General features: G+C 50.7%; 6 protein-coding genes across 6 annotated transcripts; 2 read left to right on the forward strand and 4 right to left on the reverse strand.

Moving 5' to 3' along the window:
- Positions 1 to 1588: 1588 nt before the first annotated feature.
- Positions 1589 to 4055, reverse strand: BO94DRAFT_457011 (alpha,alpha-trehalase; the record flags this gene model as incomplete). The annotated part of the gene is made up of 5 exons (XM_025607724.1): positions 1589 to 1715; positions 1777 to 3515; positions 3580 to 3701; positions 3766 to 3841; positions 3930 to 4055. The coding sequence occupies 5 exons, from the start codon at positions 4053 to 4055 to the stop codon at positions 1589 to 1591; spliced, it is 2190 nt and encodes a 729-aa protein (XP_025471996.1).
- Positions 4056 to 5146: 1091 nt separating this feature from the next.
- Positions 5147 to 7883, reverse strand: BO94DRAFT_456335 (putative potassium uptake transporter; the record flags this gene model as incomplete). The annotated part of the gene is made up of 11 exons (XM_025607695.1): positions 5147 to 5423; positions 5479 to 5522; positions 5576 to 6290; positions 6347 to 6461; positions 6530 to 6859; positions 6907 to 6948; positions 7001 to 7134; positions 7193 to 7382; positions 7448 to 7584; positions 7667 to 7787; positions 7847 to 7883. 11 exons carry the CDS (start codon positions 7881 to 7883, stop codon positions 5147 to 5149), a joined length of 2142 nt encoding a protein of 713 aa, XP_025471997.1.
- Positions 7884 to 8595: 712 nt separating this feature from the next.
- BO94DRAFT_562891 (short chain dehydrogenase/reductase family) lies at positions 8596 to 10240 on the reverse strand. Its single transcript, XM_025614321.1, has 4 exons — positions 9724 to 10240; positions 9412 to 9646; positions 9030 to 9333; positions 8596 to 8965 (listed from the first exon to the last, which is right to left on the reverse strand). Exons 1-4 carry the CDS (start codon positions 9751 to 9753, stop codon positions 8746 to 8748), a joined length of 789 nt encoding a protein of 262 aa, XP_025471998.1. The 5' UTR covers positions 9754 to 10240; the 3' UTR covers positions 8596 to 8745.
- A 31-nt stretch (positions 10241 to 10271) lies between these two features.
- BO94DRAFT_531159 (deubiquitinase OTU2) lies at positions 10272 to 11856 on the forward strand. Its single transcript, XM_025610838.1, has one exon. It carries the CDS (start codon positions 10418 to 10420, stop codon positions 11390 to 11392), a length of 975 nt encoding a protein of 324 aa, XP_025471999.1. The 5' UTR covers positions 10272 to 10417; the 3' UTR covers positions 11393 to 11856.
- Positions 11499 to 12450, reverse strand: BO94DRAFT_455880 (putative thiol methyltransferase; the record flags this gene model as incomplete). The annotated part of the gene is made up of 3 exons (XM_025607678.1): positions 11499 to 11855; positions 11957 to 12019; positions 12049 to 12450. The coding sequence occupies 3 exons, from the start codon at positions 12448 to 12450 to the stop codon at positions 11499 to 11501; spliced, it is 822 nt and encodes a 273-aa protein (XP_025472000.1).
- A 1680-nt stretch (positions 12451 to 14130) lies between these two features.
- On the forward strand, positions 14131 to 15984 carry BO94DRAFT_581579 (MFS transporter; the record flags this gene model as incomplete). The annotated part of the gene is made up of 3 exons (XM_025615415.1): positions 14131 to 14512; positions 14574 to 15583; positions 15688 to 15984. The coding sequence occupies 3 exons, from the start codon at positions 14131 to 14133 to the stop codon at positions 15982 to 15984; spliced, it is 1689 nt and encodes a 562-aa protein (XP_025472001.1).
- Positions 15985 to 16674: the final 690 nt, after the last annotated feature.

The following is a 16674-nucleotide window of genomic DNA, read 5'->3' on the forward strand; positions in this document are numbered from 1 at the left end:
GGGACAAGAAGGAAGGGCAGGGGCCCCGGGCATCTTGAAAACCGTAAGAGAGTCACAACGATTAGGTTAACCGTGTCCCAGGTTCACAAGCCAGGCCGGGGCCAACGGGGAAGCTGAGTGGTGGTGGTTCGGAAGAGAGGATCTTCGTCAGGCTCGATCCTCGGTCTAAAGGGACCAGCCCAAGCCCGCGACGGCCTGAGGCAGTCGCCCCCCCGTCGCCACTTTCCCTTGGCTGGTTTATGAGTCCATCCACCGCCGATGGCTTTGCAGCTGCATTCTTGATAACCCGCAGGAGAAATGCCTCATCTTGTCAATGAAGTCCATCTTCATTCGAATCTCTCCAGACTGAAATCCCATCAACAACCACCACCATAATCCTACCTGACCATCAACACGAACTGTGAACGGCCATGACGTTGATGCATGTGTCTGGCTCCGAGCCTACCCCCCCAATGACAATACGTGACCACACAACCACCCGAACAACCTCCCACCCCTGACTGTAATTGGCCTCACCCCAGACCCTTGGTATCTACCCCACATTCAGCCGTACCGTAGCGCCAGCACCTCCAGGCATCAATACAGCCATACCCCAAACAGCAGCAACCTCGGCATCCGCTACACCAATCACAGGGCTCTCAACAGCCGATCCACGAAACCAGATCAACCTCAGCTCCCGTCCAGTCTTCTTCCCAGACACGCAACGAGAATGACATCGGGAAATCAAGGAGCTTTATTCCGTTTTCTTGCGAACACGACAACTGCGTGTCAAGGATAAGATACGGGGGGTTGGAGATTTCGGACGTTGACCGAAGGGGTTTCATCGCCCTGTCAATCTGTCACATTTGATGGTGGTTAGTTTCGGAGAACTGTAGCCTCTATGACAGGGATAAAATGTAGATCGATGGGCTGGATGCTCGGAGGTGCGGGTGGTGATGCATGCGTATAGATATCATTCGTGTTGCCTAAGTTCGGGGCTGGCTGGACGGAGAAACTCTGTGGGGGAGACAAGAGGTGGGTGGGTTCACATGTAAATCGACCGTGGGTTAGTTTAGGTAGTTTTTCCATCTGACTTTCTTTGTGGTGCCTATTTTCTGAGGTTCTGGAATGTGACTCAGGCGCCTTGCGGGCTCTTCTTGATCTGCCTACGTCTCGGGGAGCTCGATTAGCCCAGGGAACGGTTGCTCGATACCTCACAAAGCTCAAAGACTGACTGAATGAACTACTGATCATGACTACCTAATTATTTATGGGCTTTATGGCTATGAACGAAAAGAGTACCCAAAAAAGCAACCAACGCCGCCTCCAGCAAGACACGTCACATCTAGTCTGGTCATGTCCACCACGAAATAATTGCAAGCTCCCTTCTTTCTGTGCAAACATGTAACATATCAGTCGCCTCAATTCCAGCAGGCAATGCAGACTCTATACCCGCCCGCCAGTATGTTTAACCCCCCTATCTAAGCCATAGAAACTGTGCCCGCTGAACCCATTTTTGCAAAAGCCGAATGCCACGACGGGCGAAAACAGATTGCCGCGCTAAATGCGATCATGCATCCCCTCTTCGTGTTTCTTTCTATCTCCAATTTTAAGCATCCTGTACGGCCACAGCCTTGTTATACGTCTCATACGGCGTGATGGCGCCGAGGGCGCGGCGTTGGTGGGCATTGAGGATCTCCAGCCCGTACACATAGCTGGCATTGACCCATCCGAACCTAGAAAATGAACCGGTTAGTGTGACGTTGGAATGAAACTGGGTCCAAATGAAGATCTCACCCTTCGCGTGGAGCGCCCTTGAAGTCCACACCCTGGTTGCCGTACTCGGCATCCACTCGGTGTGGGTCGATAGGGCGAGTGACGTCGTATTTCTCGACGACGACGCCGTTGAAGTCCACAAAGGCCTTTGTAATCATATACAACCACTTATAAGTCAGCCGCTCGGCTTCGTCCTGGTAGCCGTAGCGCATCAGGCCGGTCCACGCCAGCATCTGCTGGGGTGCCCATCCGTATGGGTAATCCCATTGCCGGTTGGGCCGGTCCAGGCCAACGGCACCCCGAGATTCTTCGGTTCCCGAAACCAGACCTCCGTAGGCCTCAAACCGGGTAAGTGCCTTCACCATCTGCGACGCTTGACCGGGGGTCGCAAGACCAGCCCACATCGCCCAATAGGTGGTGGCACTCTCATACGTAGTCCGCTCCTGCTTAGCGGTATCGTAATCAAAATACATCCCCTTCTCTTCATCCCAGAGATAAGTGTCCATTCTCATCTTTCTTCTCCGAGCACGACGGTCCCAGACCGACGAGGACTCGCTGGCAATGTCTTGGGTCGACACCGTCCGGAACTCGGGCGGAATGTCGAGCTTGTCCTTGAAGTAAGTGCGGATAATCCGTGCGATATCCACCTCATACTTGTACAACAGCGAATTCAGATCCACCGTGGCCAGGTTGGCACAGACCCTCTCAAGGCGGTAGCTTGTGTCGTGCCCAGATTCTCGCACAGCCCTGTCGTGGAGGAAGTACTCATCGAGTTCAGGCTCCACGATCTTTCTTTCGTTGTAAGCCTCAACAAACTCTTCGAAAGACATGCCGTGTTTCTCGGCATAAGGCGTGAGAATGTGAAGAAAATGCGTCGGCTCTGTCTCGGGGGGCACCCCCTCGCCTTCCGGACGGTATCTCGAAAGACCGGAAACCGGATCGAATCGCGGCTCAGCCGTCCAGATGCTGTAGTATTCCTTGATCGCAGCAAGTGTTGCGTTGCGGAGAAATTCCATAGAATCAGGCTCATTCTTGATCCGTTCGTAGACACGCAAAGCCATATCAGTCAAGAACGGTGGCTGGGAACGCATCAGGTAGTAAGAACGGTTTGCGTTCAAGATCTTTGCGTAATGCTTTATGCAAAAGCAGAAATTGACCACCATGCCTTTGGCCAGATCAACTCTATTGCTGACCAGCAAGCCCAAGGACATCATATAGCTATCCCATCCGTAGAGTTCGTTGAATCTTCCGCCCGGAACCACAAACGGAACTCCATTATACTCGGTCTTCTGGGTGGCTTCGTCATAATGCTTCTCCATCGCCAGGGCTAAAAGACCGGGTTTGTTGTTAAGCCTCCTGGTGTACTCTGGCGTGATATCAGAGTCCAACAGCTGCACATCGAGGCGTAGCTCTGGATGTGACTCTGCGATCCCCTTATAATACTCATACTGTTCCGGGGCACCCGGAGGGATATAGACCCGAGGTCGCGGGTCGTCAGTCCAATCCTTGGGGTCCCGGCCAGCTTCGGCAATGTTGTGCCCGTCAATCCGCCGTGTCAGGGCGTTCCAGAACGAATTCTTGATCAGCCGAGAAAGGCGTGCGACCGGGTTCTCACTGAGACGGGCCTCATCAAGCACAATATGCTTGCGACCGTAGTCTTTGGCAATTGTGAGCTCCTGAAGGAGGTTCGAAAGCATATACGTTCCCCGCAAGTCGAATCGGTTGTATCCCGAAGACGCGGCGGTTCCGACGGAGAACACCTAAAGGCATGTGTTGTCAGTTATCGGTAGAGGCTGCAGTTCCGAGATTACAGGTCACACATACCTTGGGGCCCACATCTTCGATGGTTATCTGCATGTTTCTGTCCGTGTCCTCCCGCTCCAGGAGACTGTGGAGCGTTGTGTCAACATCAATGAGAAATTTGCGGGGAATTGCCGGTGTCTCATCTGTATAGCACGTGAATCAGCCAATGTACTCCGGTGTAGCTCAAAAAATGCATCGTTCGCGCACCATGACTGGCTCTTCTCGCAGGAAACCCGCCTCCGAGAAATTCTTGAATATCGTCCCGATTGAATGATTTGAGCGTCTGTTTAATGGCATCGATGGGAGTTAGCAAGGCTGATTCTGTGCTTATCTCAGAGGGAAGGGGGGGGGACTAATAGTTGCCAACTCACCGAGGAGAATGCTCGCTTACGTTCTCTCATACGCGCGACATTGTCCTCGTTGCCATAGTAGACATCGGGATCGGAGAAGGGATCGAGAGAGCCGTTCCTTTGGTGTTGGGCACTTGACGAGCTCATCGTCAGGGGTTGTAGGATGGGAGAAAAGACGTTCGATGACAGGTCGAGTAGACGAAAGGCTAGAGCGAAATGGGGATGCGGGCAGGGGTGGATGGGCCGACGGTTTAAGGGGTGACACCGCGACGCCAATTATTGAAGACGCTAGGCCCGTTCGTGGCGCTGTACACTTCTCGGACTCGAGACTCACCCAGGGAAGGGATTGCGATCGCACCGGAAGACAATCTCGCTAAAGCTGGGGGTTGGTAGGACAAGGAAGGTTGGGTCTGGATGACTGCTGGGACAATGTCACAGCACACGACAAAGAGAGTTTCGCCCAGATGGGATTTGGCCACCAGCGGCAGTCAGCTTCCTCCCGTGCAGTTTGGGGGTACGTCACACCCGATGTCGCTTGGGTGGTTTTGTGTTTTGTGGTTTGTGTTTGTGTGCAACCGGCGGTGTGCATGCAATTAGTTGGGGAACCAAGAAAAGGATGAACCCTCCTGGAGATCTCCAAAGCAATTTGTACTCTCCGGCTAGGCAAGGTGTCGCTTAGAATAGAATCAAAATGATTATTATGGTCGCCGGAGGGGGGTTCAGTGAGAGGGCCTAGATATCTAGAGAATGAAGTTCCCTTGGAGACTATGACGCCACGGGCCCGATGATGTCGCCGCTCCACTCAATAGTGGCCCCCTTCGGTATTTCCCCGGCTGCCTCCGGGCAACTCTAGCAGCCCATTTATGTATCTACTATTTTACTTATCTTCCTCCCCTGGAGGGGTTATCGGGGGAGTTAAAAAAACAAAAAAACAAAAACAAAGGAAAAGCTAAAAAAAGCAAACGCTGGATCCTGAGGGTCACGCGGGAAAAAAAAATTCAATAATCCGAATGTTGAAAGAGGCCTGTGGGTTATTGGCACCTGCTGGTCAACCCCTTGACGTGGCGCTCGATATATCTACAGAGAAACCGAACGGCGATCTTCCAGAATCTGTACATTCTAGATCTCTTCCGACGCGGGACAACATGTACATACACCATGCCATCCAATGTTTACCTCCCCCCCAGCAAAGCAAGAAGGCCTGAAGGAGTGGCCCAATCCATCAGACAATCTTGGTGTTATCTCGTATGATATCTCTTCAATTTCAGCTGTCTGCTGTCCATGGGGTCCATGCTTCGGATGCGTGGCAGTGGGATATCAGGCCTGGTTTCGACCTTATCATCCTCGACAAGTCGGTCACTGGGAAGTAAAATCGCTCGGTCGAGCTGATATGGCAGCCCACGGTGTCTTCCACGAATCATCATGGCGCAGATGACAATTTTGCTGAATATACCGAACTGTCCGCTGAACGAGGTGGAGACGGTCGGGTATCCTAGGCTTAGGCCGACGTTTCCACTATGCATCCGTTAGGTACGTCTACCCACCGTGGTCATGGCGTGGTTATACTCACTAGGCAGAGACCACTTCGAAGAATATCGCGAACACGGAGAATGCCTGTTCCCGTAGGTTAGACGCCTGTTTCTAACGGTCAATGGAGGGCCACGAACCGGCTTGGATGGGTCCATGATTTTCTGCGATTCCGCAATGCAGATGCACATTATCCCAAGGAAAATATACCACAAATCAAAGCTGAGTTGGTTTCGCATATGCGTCAAGACATATCTCTTCCCGTTGCCTTCGTCCATCTCGGTGTCTGGCGAGAATACCCCAACTGCCTTCTCCTCGTATATGTTGGAGGCTCGCACGCTGATAGCGATCGGGAACACCGAAATATACATCATGACAAGTAAGCTGAATTGAACTGCTGGATTCACGTCCGCGAGATTGAATGATGCAGTTCCCGTATGCCGTGAAGATGCGGATTGAAAAATGGCGGCCGCAACTCGAGGACCAGGAGATAGCTCATCCACTGCAGGGTTGCTGAGATCGAGAACCAAGATCAAGATGACATCGACGAAATTAAGCACGAAGATGATGGCGAAAAGGATCCATGTTGGCCTACTGCGGAAAAGAAGTAGATAGCACCGGCGTGGATACTTCAGTAGAAAATCAAGTGATTCCTTAAGAGAAGAGTTCTCGGGAGCACATTTGAACATAATCCAGATGACAAGGCGCAGACAGCAAGGATATAGGGTGTTACCAGCATAAGCGAGAAAGCTCATGAGCAACATGGGGAAGACGGCATCGTTGAACGACACCATGGAGTCCGGAGTGAGGGTATATCCAAGATTGCTGACCATCGTTTGTGCTGAGTAAATTGCCCTAACAATATCAGCATCGTCAGATTGTTCGCAAGGGTGATCTTGAACTAGGCTCACCACCAGACCTTGTCCTGTCCGCATTCATTGAGATAGTCCCGATACTTGGGATCCGCATGCAGAATCCAAGCGACAAGGCACACTACGCCAACGAGATGAAGACCAGCAAGATAACCTATTAGTTATAGATGAGCGTCCTTTCAGTCCCAGTTAAAAGAAATCAGAAAGATTGCTTGCTCATACCGATTACAATCTTCAAAAGCAGCTTCAGGCTCCGATACTCAATGCCGCCCAGGCGCTCTCTATCTGCGACAGTCAAATTGTAAAATTGCGAGTTCCTTCCAAGAGTCGCTTGTGCAGAGAGCTCAGGGAGGTTTGCATCCTTGGAGAGGGATATGGCCGGCCGGAGCGATGGCTCTCGAGCTCTGCTAGGATGTCTTCCAAGCACGAACAAAGATGAAGCTACCCTTTCAAATGGCCTACCTGTAGTACCTGAAATATTTCTGGATAGCTGATTGGTATCACCAGAGCCCGCGTGGTTTGTCTCGATGTCTTCCTCGTCAATTCCTGCGTCTTTGTTAGGCCTGCTCGTTTCCAAGATCATCTGCAGTCGAGCTTACCATCTCCGCTCGGGCCTGTCGGGACTTCTGCTATGGGCACCCCTGTTGCCAATAAGCCACGGCCTGGCCGCCAAAGGACCATATAACAAAGTACCTCTGTCACGCTCCCACGGTGAAGGAATATAGAGTGCCCTGGTATGATCCGCAAAGGAGATACTCCGCGATATATTGACATTGTTGGACTCCGAGCTGTCGTTTCCAGAGCATTCGTTGCCGTCGTTTCTGGATCTAGTCCATGATCAACAGTGACCTCTATGGGGCAGAGAAGCACCGATTACTATCTTACCCATCCGGTACTGTGTGTCCAATCTTGAACCCAACAGCGCGCTCGTTGTCACCATCTTTCATCTCTGTTGATTTGGCTGGCTCATTCCCCGATGTGAAAGGTTCACTTGACACCCTCGGATTTGCCTCTTGGTCATGGTATTCGTCCCTACAGTTGGGCGAAGCATTCTTTCGATCAAGGACTCCGGGAGCTGTTGGAGGTCATCGCATTAGTGACTGTTCGACATGACGCCCGAAGCCCATAGGAAGTAGTTACCGATCTGTTTCAGCCGTTTCTCAAACCAGTAGAGACGTACAACGACCACTAAGATGTTTATGAATGCGATGTTCGAGGCTATCGGAACGAAGTAGATGAAAAGCTGCTGGTAAAGCTTCAAGTCCTTTACATCGACACTAAGGGTACCACCCACGTCAGTCCTTGCTCCTGCCAACCAGAAGCGACCAATGGAGATATATATAGAAATAGTCGACTGACGTGTTCAATCCTGATTCGGTCGAGGCGCTGACCCCGAAGAAGTAGGAATCAATTGCGCGGAGATTGCTATAGGGATAAAGAATGACCAATCCCAGGAGACCCAGGAAAATAATATATGCATCTGTTCGAGTGAATCAGCATAACTTGGGCCACCGGATGCCGCCAGAATCTGCAACGCACAATGCAAGGCGATAAAATTAACCTGCAGCTTCCACATATTGTGTGGCAACAGGAGCGCTCAAAGACTGGGGACTGGATTGTAAATGGTCCCGACAACGCGTTGAAAATCAAGCCAATCACAAGGTTCAAAAGACGGCAGAAACGCAAGACTAGAACGCTTGGATTACCTAGTTTCGATAGTATTCTTTGACTCGTTTTCCGGGACCAGGGCCCCCGGAGAGCCCGCTGTGAGACCTTTATTTTGTGCCAATAAAGCCGAGAACTGTTTGGATGAGAGATTTGCCCAGACCAATACGATCACAGACCACGGAAACCCCACGCGGTCGGTCAGCAGAGCTTAGATGGATGCACGATAAAAAGACGTTCAAGATGTAGGAGGGAATTTTCTGAGCCAACAGTGTTGATAGGATTTGCAGGTAGCTGACGGCGAGTGAAGATCGCCGCAGCAACCTTGGGCGTGGGTGCTGCAGGACAACATCAAATTGCTTTTGTAATGTGCATCAGCTGCAGGAGACAATCACTATGGATGGTTGTGAGGGGTGAGAAGGCAAGACAGGCAAATGCCAATCAATCACCGTATCAGGGGAGGGTTTGTGCAATGCCCCCAGCAATAGAGCTATAGGGTCAGCATGACATACTTTCCTGTCATATGCCAACCCCGGGATGATGTCAAAGCCATACAGAGTCGAGGAAGGAGCCGGGTGGCCTGAATCTGAGTTTGAACTATCATGGTTTGCATGACTGGGGCACAGACAAGCCACCGTTGCTTTAAGTTAAGAGTGCTAAGTTGAATTCACAATCGACTAGGTAACACCTTCTATAAACAGCTTTAGATCGATTTTGTTCATGCATGCACATAATCCCTTTATTCGGAGGGCGCATCCTATTTGGCTTACAGCTTACAGCTTGGCAGCGACTACGCTACCACCATCCAGAGTGATTGTCGCTCCATTCACATACGAGCCAGCCCGGCTGCTCAAGAACAAACAAGCCCCCGCGACATCCTCAGGGGTACCAATACGACCCAATGGGACATTCGCCTCGATGGTCTCTCGGTGCTCTTTCAAGGTGGCAGCCATCATCTTACTTTCGAAAGGACCACACGCCAAGGCGTTTGAGCTGCAGGCAGTGCCGGGTTAGTCCAAGCCTCGTCGGTCAGCGACAACGTGGGAGTTACACATACGTGATATTCCTTCTTCCAAGGTGGTGTGCCAAGACACGACTCAGGTGGTGCAGTCCGGCCTTGCTAGCACTGTAGGCAAAGGTTTCAAGAGCAGGGACCCTTATACCATCAACACTACCGATGTTGATGATGCGAGCCGGGTCGCCAGACGAGGCAGCCTTCTCCAGCAGGGGGGTGAGAAGTCTGGTGAGGTCGAATACCCGATGAAGGTTGAGCGTGAGTACTCGCGTCCAGGCAGAGGATGGATATTCATCGTACGGGGCGCCCCAGTTGGATCCAGAGTTGTTGACGAGAACATGCAGCTCTGGAGGGAGGGTTAAACTAGAGTTCCTTGCACGATTCACTGGCTCCTGGGAAGTGGCCGACTAGGGCTTGAACTTACTGCTTTCGCGCTTAGCAATTTCGGTAGCCAGCTTTTTGCACTCCTCCTCTTGGTAGAAATTCGCAGGGATAGCATATGCCTTGCCCGTGCCGAGCGCGTTGAGCTCGTTCACGGCTGCCTCGCAAGCCTTTGCATCCCGCGACGAGATATAGACAGTGGCACCGTTTTTTACGAAGCCTTCTGAGATCATACGACCGATTCCTTTGGCGCCACCAGTGACCAGCACGACTTTGCCCTAAGTACATTGTTAGGCATCTGGGTCAGCTCTACAGCGGGGACGTCCACTCTGCATCTCCGCAGTACAGTACGAACCTTGACGTCAAAAAGCTTCTGAACATCCATGGTGATGGTGTGTTGTGATAAACTATTAAAAATTGAGGAGATTGTTGTAGATCTAGGATAATAAACTGTGTATCGATGATGGAGTTGGATCGGTCACGTTGATAATAAGCCATCCATGATCGAGGCTCGACCGAGATGACGATCCGCCCCTTATAGAAACAGCGTTGTACCCGAACAGCCGGCCGTTGCTGAGCGCCTTGGTAAAAGATACCGAGGCTGCGCGGAACGGAGGAACAATGATGCGGTACTTTTCACAGTACATGACCAGCAAGCCATGGCAATGGCAATGACAAGCAGGACAACGATGCAATAAGGATAGAATTTGTTTGGGTATTTGATGCAACTCCTCCTATAGGGAGAGTCTCCCATCTAGAAGATCGTTTGATTCAGCAGGTCATTGGATGCCTTAAGGTATCAAACGCAAAGGAATGCTTGACGGGAAGGAGCCGACCGGATGGTCGAGAAAAGTCAGGAAGGCTCTGGCGGGGCAGCAATTGGTTCATCCAACCTATTTGCATGTCCAGCACTGAAGTTCATACTTAGCCACGATACCCTTGTCCGCACTTTGCATAGTTTAACATTTCACTCGTTTCTCGTCCATTTTATCGAAATTTTCTAGAGTTATAGATATTCACTTGGAACCGCACCCCCCACATCTCCAAGAATGGAGGAGCTACTAGCTAAACACCGCAAGGAACAAAAAGATCTCCAAGCTCGAATCACCCAGAAGAAAAAGTCTGCCACCAAGAAAACTCGCAAGGGAGTCAACGATGAGTGTGAGAGGCTTCAGAGAGAGGTCTCCGAGCGACAACAAGCTGAGATCGCGCAACTTAACGGCGAGCCAGATCAGCCCGTTGATGGCTTGGAAGACCTCAGTTTGAACGCGTCTGATGAAGCTAGCAGCTCACCAGATCACGAAAATGCAGATACCACCACCGAGACAACGTCTTCGCCGCAAAGCCCTCCTTCCACTGCCCCGCAATCCTCCGGTCCTCGTCCCAAAAAGCCCAATCGTCAAAAGGCCCGTCTGGCGCGTCGTGCAGCGGAACAAGCAGCCCAGTCAGCGATTGCGGCGGAGGAGGCCGCAAACCAGACAGATCATCGTGGAAATGAGAAAGAGGTCATGGATGGCGTGTTCAAGCGTTTGCAGTTGAAGGAGGTTGAAATAAACCCTGATGGACACTGTCTCTTCTCTGCCATTGCGTGTCAGTTGGACGAGCAAGGAATCGGTCTGAAACCCGATCCGAAGAGGATGATCCTCCAGCCTCCGACCCAGTCTCGTGTGGATACAGTGGCGTCCGCAAAACACGACGGGTATCGGGCAGTTAGAGCTGTCGCCGCGGACTTCATCAGCGACCATAAAGACGACTTTGAACCATTCATGGAGGAGCCTCTGGATCAGTACACCAGGAAAATAAAGTTGACAGCCGAATGGGGTGGCCAGTTTGAGCTACAAGCGATTGCGAGGGCATATGGCGTTGAGATCAATGTCATCCAGGGCGATGGAAGAATCGAAAAGATCGAACCGGGCGATGACGTACCAGGTGAAGAGGGAAGCAAACGGGTCATCTGGTTGGCTTACTACAGACATACATACGGACTTGGGGAGCATTACAACGCACTCTCCAAACATACATAGAGAAGCGCATAAACAAAAGTCAATCGAACATCGGGTTATTGACCAATTCAGGCATTGACTCTCACCTCGGAGATACTTGCCAATCGCAGGAATCTCAATGAGGGCCTTACCTCTGGCGCCAGATGGAAACTCGATCCTGAACCTCACCATTGGAATTCTTGCCAACTTCGTGCGTCCGAGCAGGTTTCCAATAAGCCACTCGTTCCAGTCCTCGCTCGCTTGGTTCGCGGAGAGGGTCCATTCTGCCTCGACCCTGGGCGTCATACGAGATCTGCTCTCCGGGATGGCTGAGGTGCTCCATGTAAGCCTCCGAGGAGAGACCAAACGGAGGACCCGGAAGCGACGGGTCCTTGTGTCTTGGATATTCAAGGCAGATCAAATTTCCTCGTGGCGAAGGCGCCAATAGTTGGGTGTGCCGAAGAGCCCAATCAGGCCGCATCGAGGGACTCAGCGCGCAGAAGAACTGCCATCGTACCATCAGCAAGCGTCCATATACTACAGTAGAACCCCAGCGCCTTTGGCCAGCACTCAAGGTAACCTTAGTAAAGAGATCCCAACACTCACCGTATAATCATAAACCAAATCAAAACAATTCAACCCCAACCCCAACTCTTTCAACCAATCATCCTTAAAAAGTCACCCTGCACAAAAACCACCTCTCCCCGCCCAACCTCCACATCCCTAACAGGGTACTTATCCCCATTATTAGTACTCTTCAAATTCTCCTGCCTACACGCCTCAATCGCAGCACCATTATACTCCAATCCATAAGCATCATACCCAAAACTCGCCAAAAGAAGCACATCAACCCCCCTCCCACAGCCCGGAACCAACGCCTTCTTCCTGTACTTCTTTTTCCCCTCTTCGTCCGTTGCAATCGCACCACCGATAGTCGCCCGCTGCTGCGTCAATGTATCTTCCAACGCCGGATTGGGGGATTCTTTATCCCACGGAGGAGAATTGTTCGTGGTCCAGATCTCGGCCCATCCGTCGATGTATTCCTCCCCGGGGTATTTGGCTAGAGTGTTGTGGACGAATTGCTGGGCGGGGTTAGACATAGTGGTGGTGGTGGTGGAGTAGATCCCTGCGTTGGATGGAGGTATTGGTGACAGGGGTTTGGTGTGAGTGGTTGCTGGGGGAAGTTGTATAGGTACTTTGGGTGTAGGGTGTACGTAGTTGAGGATGTTGGGGTTAATTGGTGTTCTGGAGTGGAATTGTCTAGAGGTTGAGGGTAGGGGCGTGGGGCAAGCTGGCGGAAATGGAAGGGAGTATCCACTACTAGTAGAGTGGGTGGTCAGTTGTCGTCCATGGGTTTTGGATGGATTGCGGGGGCTGGATATCTATTGTTGAACATGATGGGGGATTGAGTTGATGTCTATGTAGTATACTGTTTTGTATATGTTTCTGGGGGGTCTGTAGAGAGATTGTAGTGTTATTTTGGCTAATATACGACACAAAATATCTTATTTGACTTGCCACCAAGGTAGCCTGCTGGCAATATGAAAATATTCCGTTTTCGGAAGCAGGTTATTTGATGAAGGGCTGAGCAAAGCTTACTGATAATGTGAAGTTGTCAAGGCTAGCGAATAAATCCCGGATCCACTAGATTGGAAAGCCATGTTCTCATTAGCTTTATTATAGTGGCGTAACATGGGGATAGTTATATCAATACATCCTGCTTGGTCATTACTAGATCAGGATACCTGGGTGACAGATAGTATGTTCTGGAAAATGAAGACCGAGTGGCCAAGTTATTATGCTCCATGTGCAGATGGAATTCTGATATACCTATACGAAAGTGTTATCAGCTTTCGGTAGATACCATACAGCTTTACTGTTAATCTTAATTCTCATTCTTCATCCCCACCACCAAGCGGGACAGAAACGTCCCCGGCTATCAGTAGTCTGACCTCGGCAAAGGAGATACTTAGTGCCCACAGGGGCGGAAATGACCGCCGTCGGATGGGACGGCACAAGTTGAACCGTCTCTGACTGGCCAGTCCTGGATTTGACTTTGCCCCCTATGGTATGGAGGGAGGGCTAGGTTGATGGACTCATGGCTCTAGAACACTGGTTAGTAAAGTGCCATATTAGAGAATCACACATTCATCATACATTTCTCACTCAATTTGTCATCATAATGGCGTGCGATTTGCGTGGCGGTGTACATGTATCACCGTCCTCATCATCACATGAATTAAGTATCACAAGGTAGATGATATGGAGATGTTGATGACAGCCCTGGCGATAAGTAAACCACTGTCGCGCACATACTTACTGTCCAGATAAGAATCCGGGCAGGATCTAAGCAATGCCCACCCAATACCCCAAGTCTTGCATGCAAGCCAATGGTATCAGATGCAACTGGAGGCAGGTGGGGGAGGGCCCATTCCTACCTGCCTGTTTAGGGACCAGGCACCGCAGATAACAATTGGGCAGAGGCACCACTCCTACTCCAACTTTCTCTACTATCTAATCGCGGGCGACCGACCTTCCTTTTACTCTCTCACCACGGCTCCCATACTTATGCCATAGTCCTGGCAGCTCATCCCTTATGCCTCATATTGACCATTAGTCAGTGACATCGCCTGCAAGGCCATTTAGCGCATGGTATTATCTCCTTTCTCTCTTTTTCTCTTGGCCTGTTTCGACTGTTATTGTGGCCCTGGGCGAGACGAGCTTTGACGTGCCGTTCGGATCCTCGAGATCTCATATGGAAGAGGTCTACAAGACAGAAGATGGCGGCATCAACGAAAGGAATTCCTGAAGCCGAGGTGGTGGAAGCCCCCCCTGCTGGTCACAGTCACCCTGAAGCAATCCGATCTGATGACGAAATCACCGATGTGAAACACGCCCATGACTCAATTTCTCAGGCCTCGGACGACACTCCGGTCATTGAAGGGAAAGACGAGGAAGCACCTGTGTGCTCTATCTCAAATGAAGAACAAGAACCTCCGGTAGTGGTACCGAGATTAAAGCGGAGAGGGCTATTTGGTCAGCTCACATTTCTGGCAGAGGTAGAGAACCCTAAGGTTTACCCCCGAAAGACAAAATGGTTCATCACTTTCGTGGTCGCTGTGGCCGGAGCTGCAGCCCCAATGGGTAGTTCAATCTTCTTCCGTAAGTCGATCGTGTCTCTTGATGTTGACTTCGTTTCTCCGTGCGCTTACCGGAAGAACAGCGTCCCTTTCTCAAGTATCCAAAGAGCTTGGCACGTCAACCACTGTCACAAACTTATCGATTTCGCTGTACATGCTCAGTATGTCCATATTCCCACTGTGGTGGTCATCGTTCAGCGAAAGACTGGGGCGACGAACAATATATCTCGTTTCCTTCAGCCTCTTCGTCGTCTTCAACTCTCTATGCGCCATCTCTAGTTCGATCGCTATGCTCATTGTACTACGGATGTTAAGTGGTGGTGCATCTGCATCAGTTCAGGCCGTTGGCGCAGGAACCATCGCGGATCTGTGGGACCCGCAAGAAAGAGGACGAGCCATGAACATCTTCTATCTAGGTCCGCTATGTGGACCTTTGATAGCTCCTATTGTGGGTGGCGCGTTAGCTGAACGGTGGAGTTGGCGGAGTACGTTGTGGTTTTTAGCTGCCTATGGAGGTCTTACCGTGGTGTTTATCTTCTTCGCCCTCCCAGAAACGCTGGCAAACACAAAAACCCAGACACAGGACATAAAAGACGAGCACGAGGAACCGGTCCAGCGCCAATTAAGCCGAGTGTCCTCTCGAAAGGTTGTTCGGTTCACCACCAAGTGGCTGAAGGTCCTTAAAATGGTTCTTCTCGACCCCTTGAAAATCATTCTCTACCTGCGCTATCCCCCAGTTTTACTAACTGTATACTATGCGAGCATCACCTTTGGCTCGCTGTATGTGCTAAACGTCAGTGTCGAGCACACATTCGGCGCTAGCCCATACAACTTCAGTACAATTATTGTTGGCCTGCTTTATATTCCCAACTCGTTAGGCTATGTTGTTGCTAGCTCCTTTGGAGGTCGTTGGATGGACAATATCATGCAACGGGAGGCCAAGAAGGCAAAGCGATACGACGAAAATGGCAAGCTGATCTACCATCCCGAAGACCGGATGCGGGAGAATGCTTGGCTTGGAGCTGTCCTCTATCCTGCTGGGCTAATTTGGTATGGTTGGTGTGCAGACCGAGGCGTCTTCTGGCTAGCACCGGTATGTTCTTGCTGGTGGCTGACAATGACTGCCGCACGCACCTGATCTTTCTTGTGTCCTGCTTTGCAACACTTCGTGACACCTTCCTGACTAATATTGCCTAGATGATTGCCAATTTCTTCTTTGGCGTTGGATCAATGCTCATTTTCGGCATGGCAACGACCATGCTGACAGAGTTCATGCCCAAAAAGTCCTCTGCAGGCGTCGCACTGAACAACTTCATGCGGAATATCTTCTCATGTGTGGGCTCAGTAGTCACTGCCCCAATCATCGATGCCATTGGCAACGGATGGCTTTTCACCATCCTTGGCCTGGTTGCGTTTGCAAGCAGCTCCGTCCTTTTTGTGATGAAAGTTTACGGACCTCGATGGAGAAATTCCATGGATGCGCTAAGAAAATGACGTCCTTTATGGTTGAATTTGCCGTTTGGTATGGAGCCTGGAGCGTTGTATTGGGTACCAAGGTCTGGTTTCTCAGGCTAGACTCTGTTGGTGATCGTTACGCATTGTCATGATCATATTAGACGGTTTGCATATAGCCTTTCCTTCTTGGCTTTTTTTCTTTTCTCGGGAAATTCGCCGGTGTCTTCGAATTTCATGAAAAGCCGAGCCTGGCTTGAGGAGTCAAATTCGCGCCGACATAATAGGTGTGAATGGCTCAACGTCTTCCGGGGGCTTTTACGGCTTGAGGATACCTAAAAGTATGAATCTTGTTATTTTTAGACTTAACGAAGCCCAAGCGAGGCCAGATGCCTCTTCTAGGCTGTGGCGAACGACACTTACCTATCGCATGGGTCAATGACACTAGAGGGTTGAACGCTGATGTCAATAAAATGGTCCGAATCAATATCTGGTTGGACGAATCCGGAACAATTCTAATTGGGAGCCTCATGAGTGTTTCATATTGCGCCCGAGTGTCTACACTGCCGGCAGCGGTAGGTACCCAAACAATCCATAGAAAAGGCGAGCGTAGTTGATTATGATAGCTCTCACGCTTCCAACAATCCCATTCTCGTATCTTAGCAGGCGGGAAGGTTTTTTGATGCCAGATACCTTGACAGCACAGGCTGACCCAGTGCGGGTCTAAGCACG

The sequence above is a fragment of the Aspergillus sclerotioniger genome (assembly GCF_003184525.1).
Source record: "Aspergillus sclerotioniger CBS 115572 chromosome Unknown BO94scaffold_3, whole genome shotgun sequence".
Taxonomy (NCBI): domain Eukaryota; kingdom Fungi; phylum Ascomycota; class Eurotiomycetes; order Eurotiales; family Aspergillaceae; genus Aspergillus; species Aspergillus sclerotioniger.

Excerpts from the sequence above, each read along its gene's own strand:
- BO94DRAFT_562891 (XM_025614321.1), bottom strand. The coding sequence starts at position 9,753 with ATGGATGTTCAGAAGCTTTTTGACGTCAAG. Across the intron at positions 9,647-9,723 it reads AGAAGCTTTTTGACGTCAAG|GGCAAAGTCGTGCTGGTCAC; the intron begins GTTCGTACTGTA and ends CAATGTACTTAG. Across the intron at positions 8,966-9,029 it reads CTTGGAAGAAGGAATATCAC|CTCAAACGCCTTGGCGTGTG; the intron begins GTATGTGTAACT and ends CACTGCCTGCAG.
- BO94DRAFT_531159 (XM_025610838.1), top strand. The coding sequence starts at position 10,418 with ATGGAGGAGCTACTAGCTAAACACCGCAAGGAACAAAAAGATCTCCAA.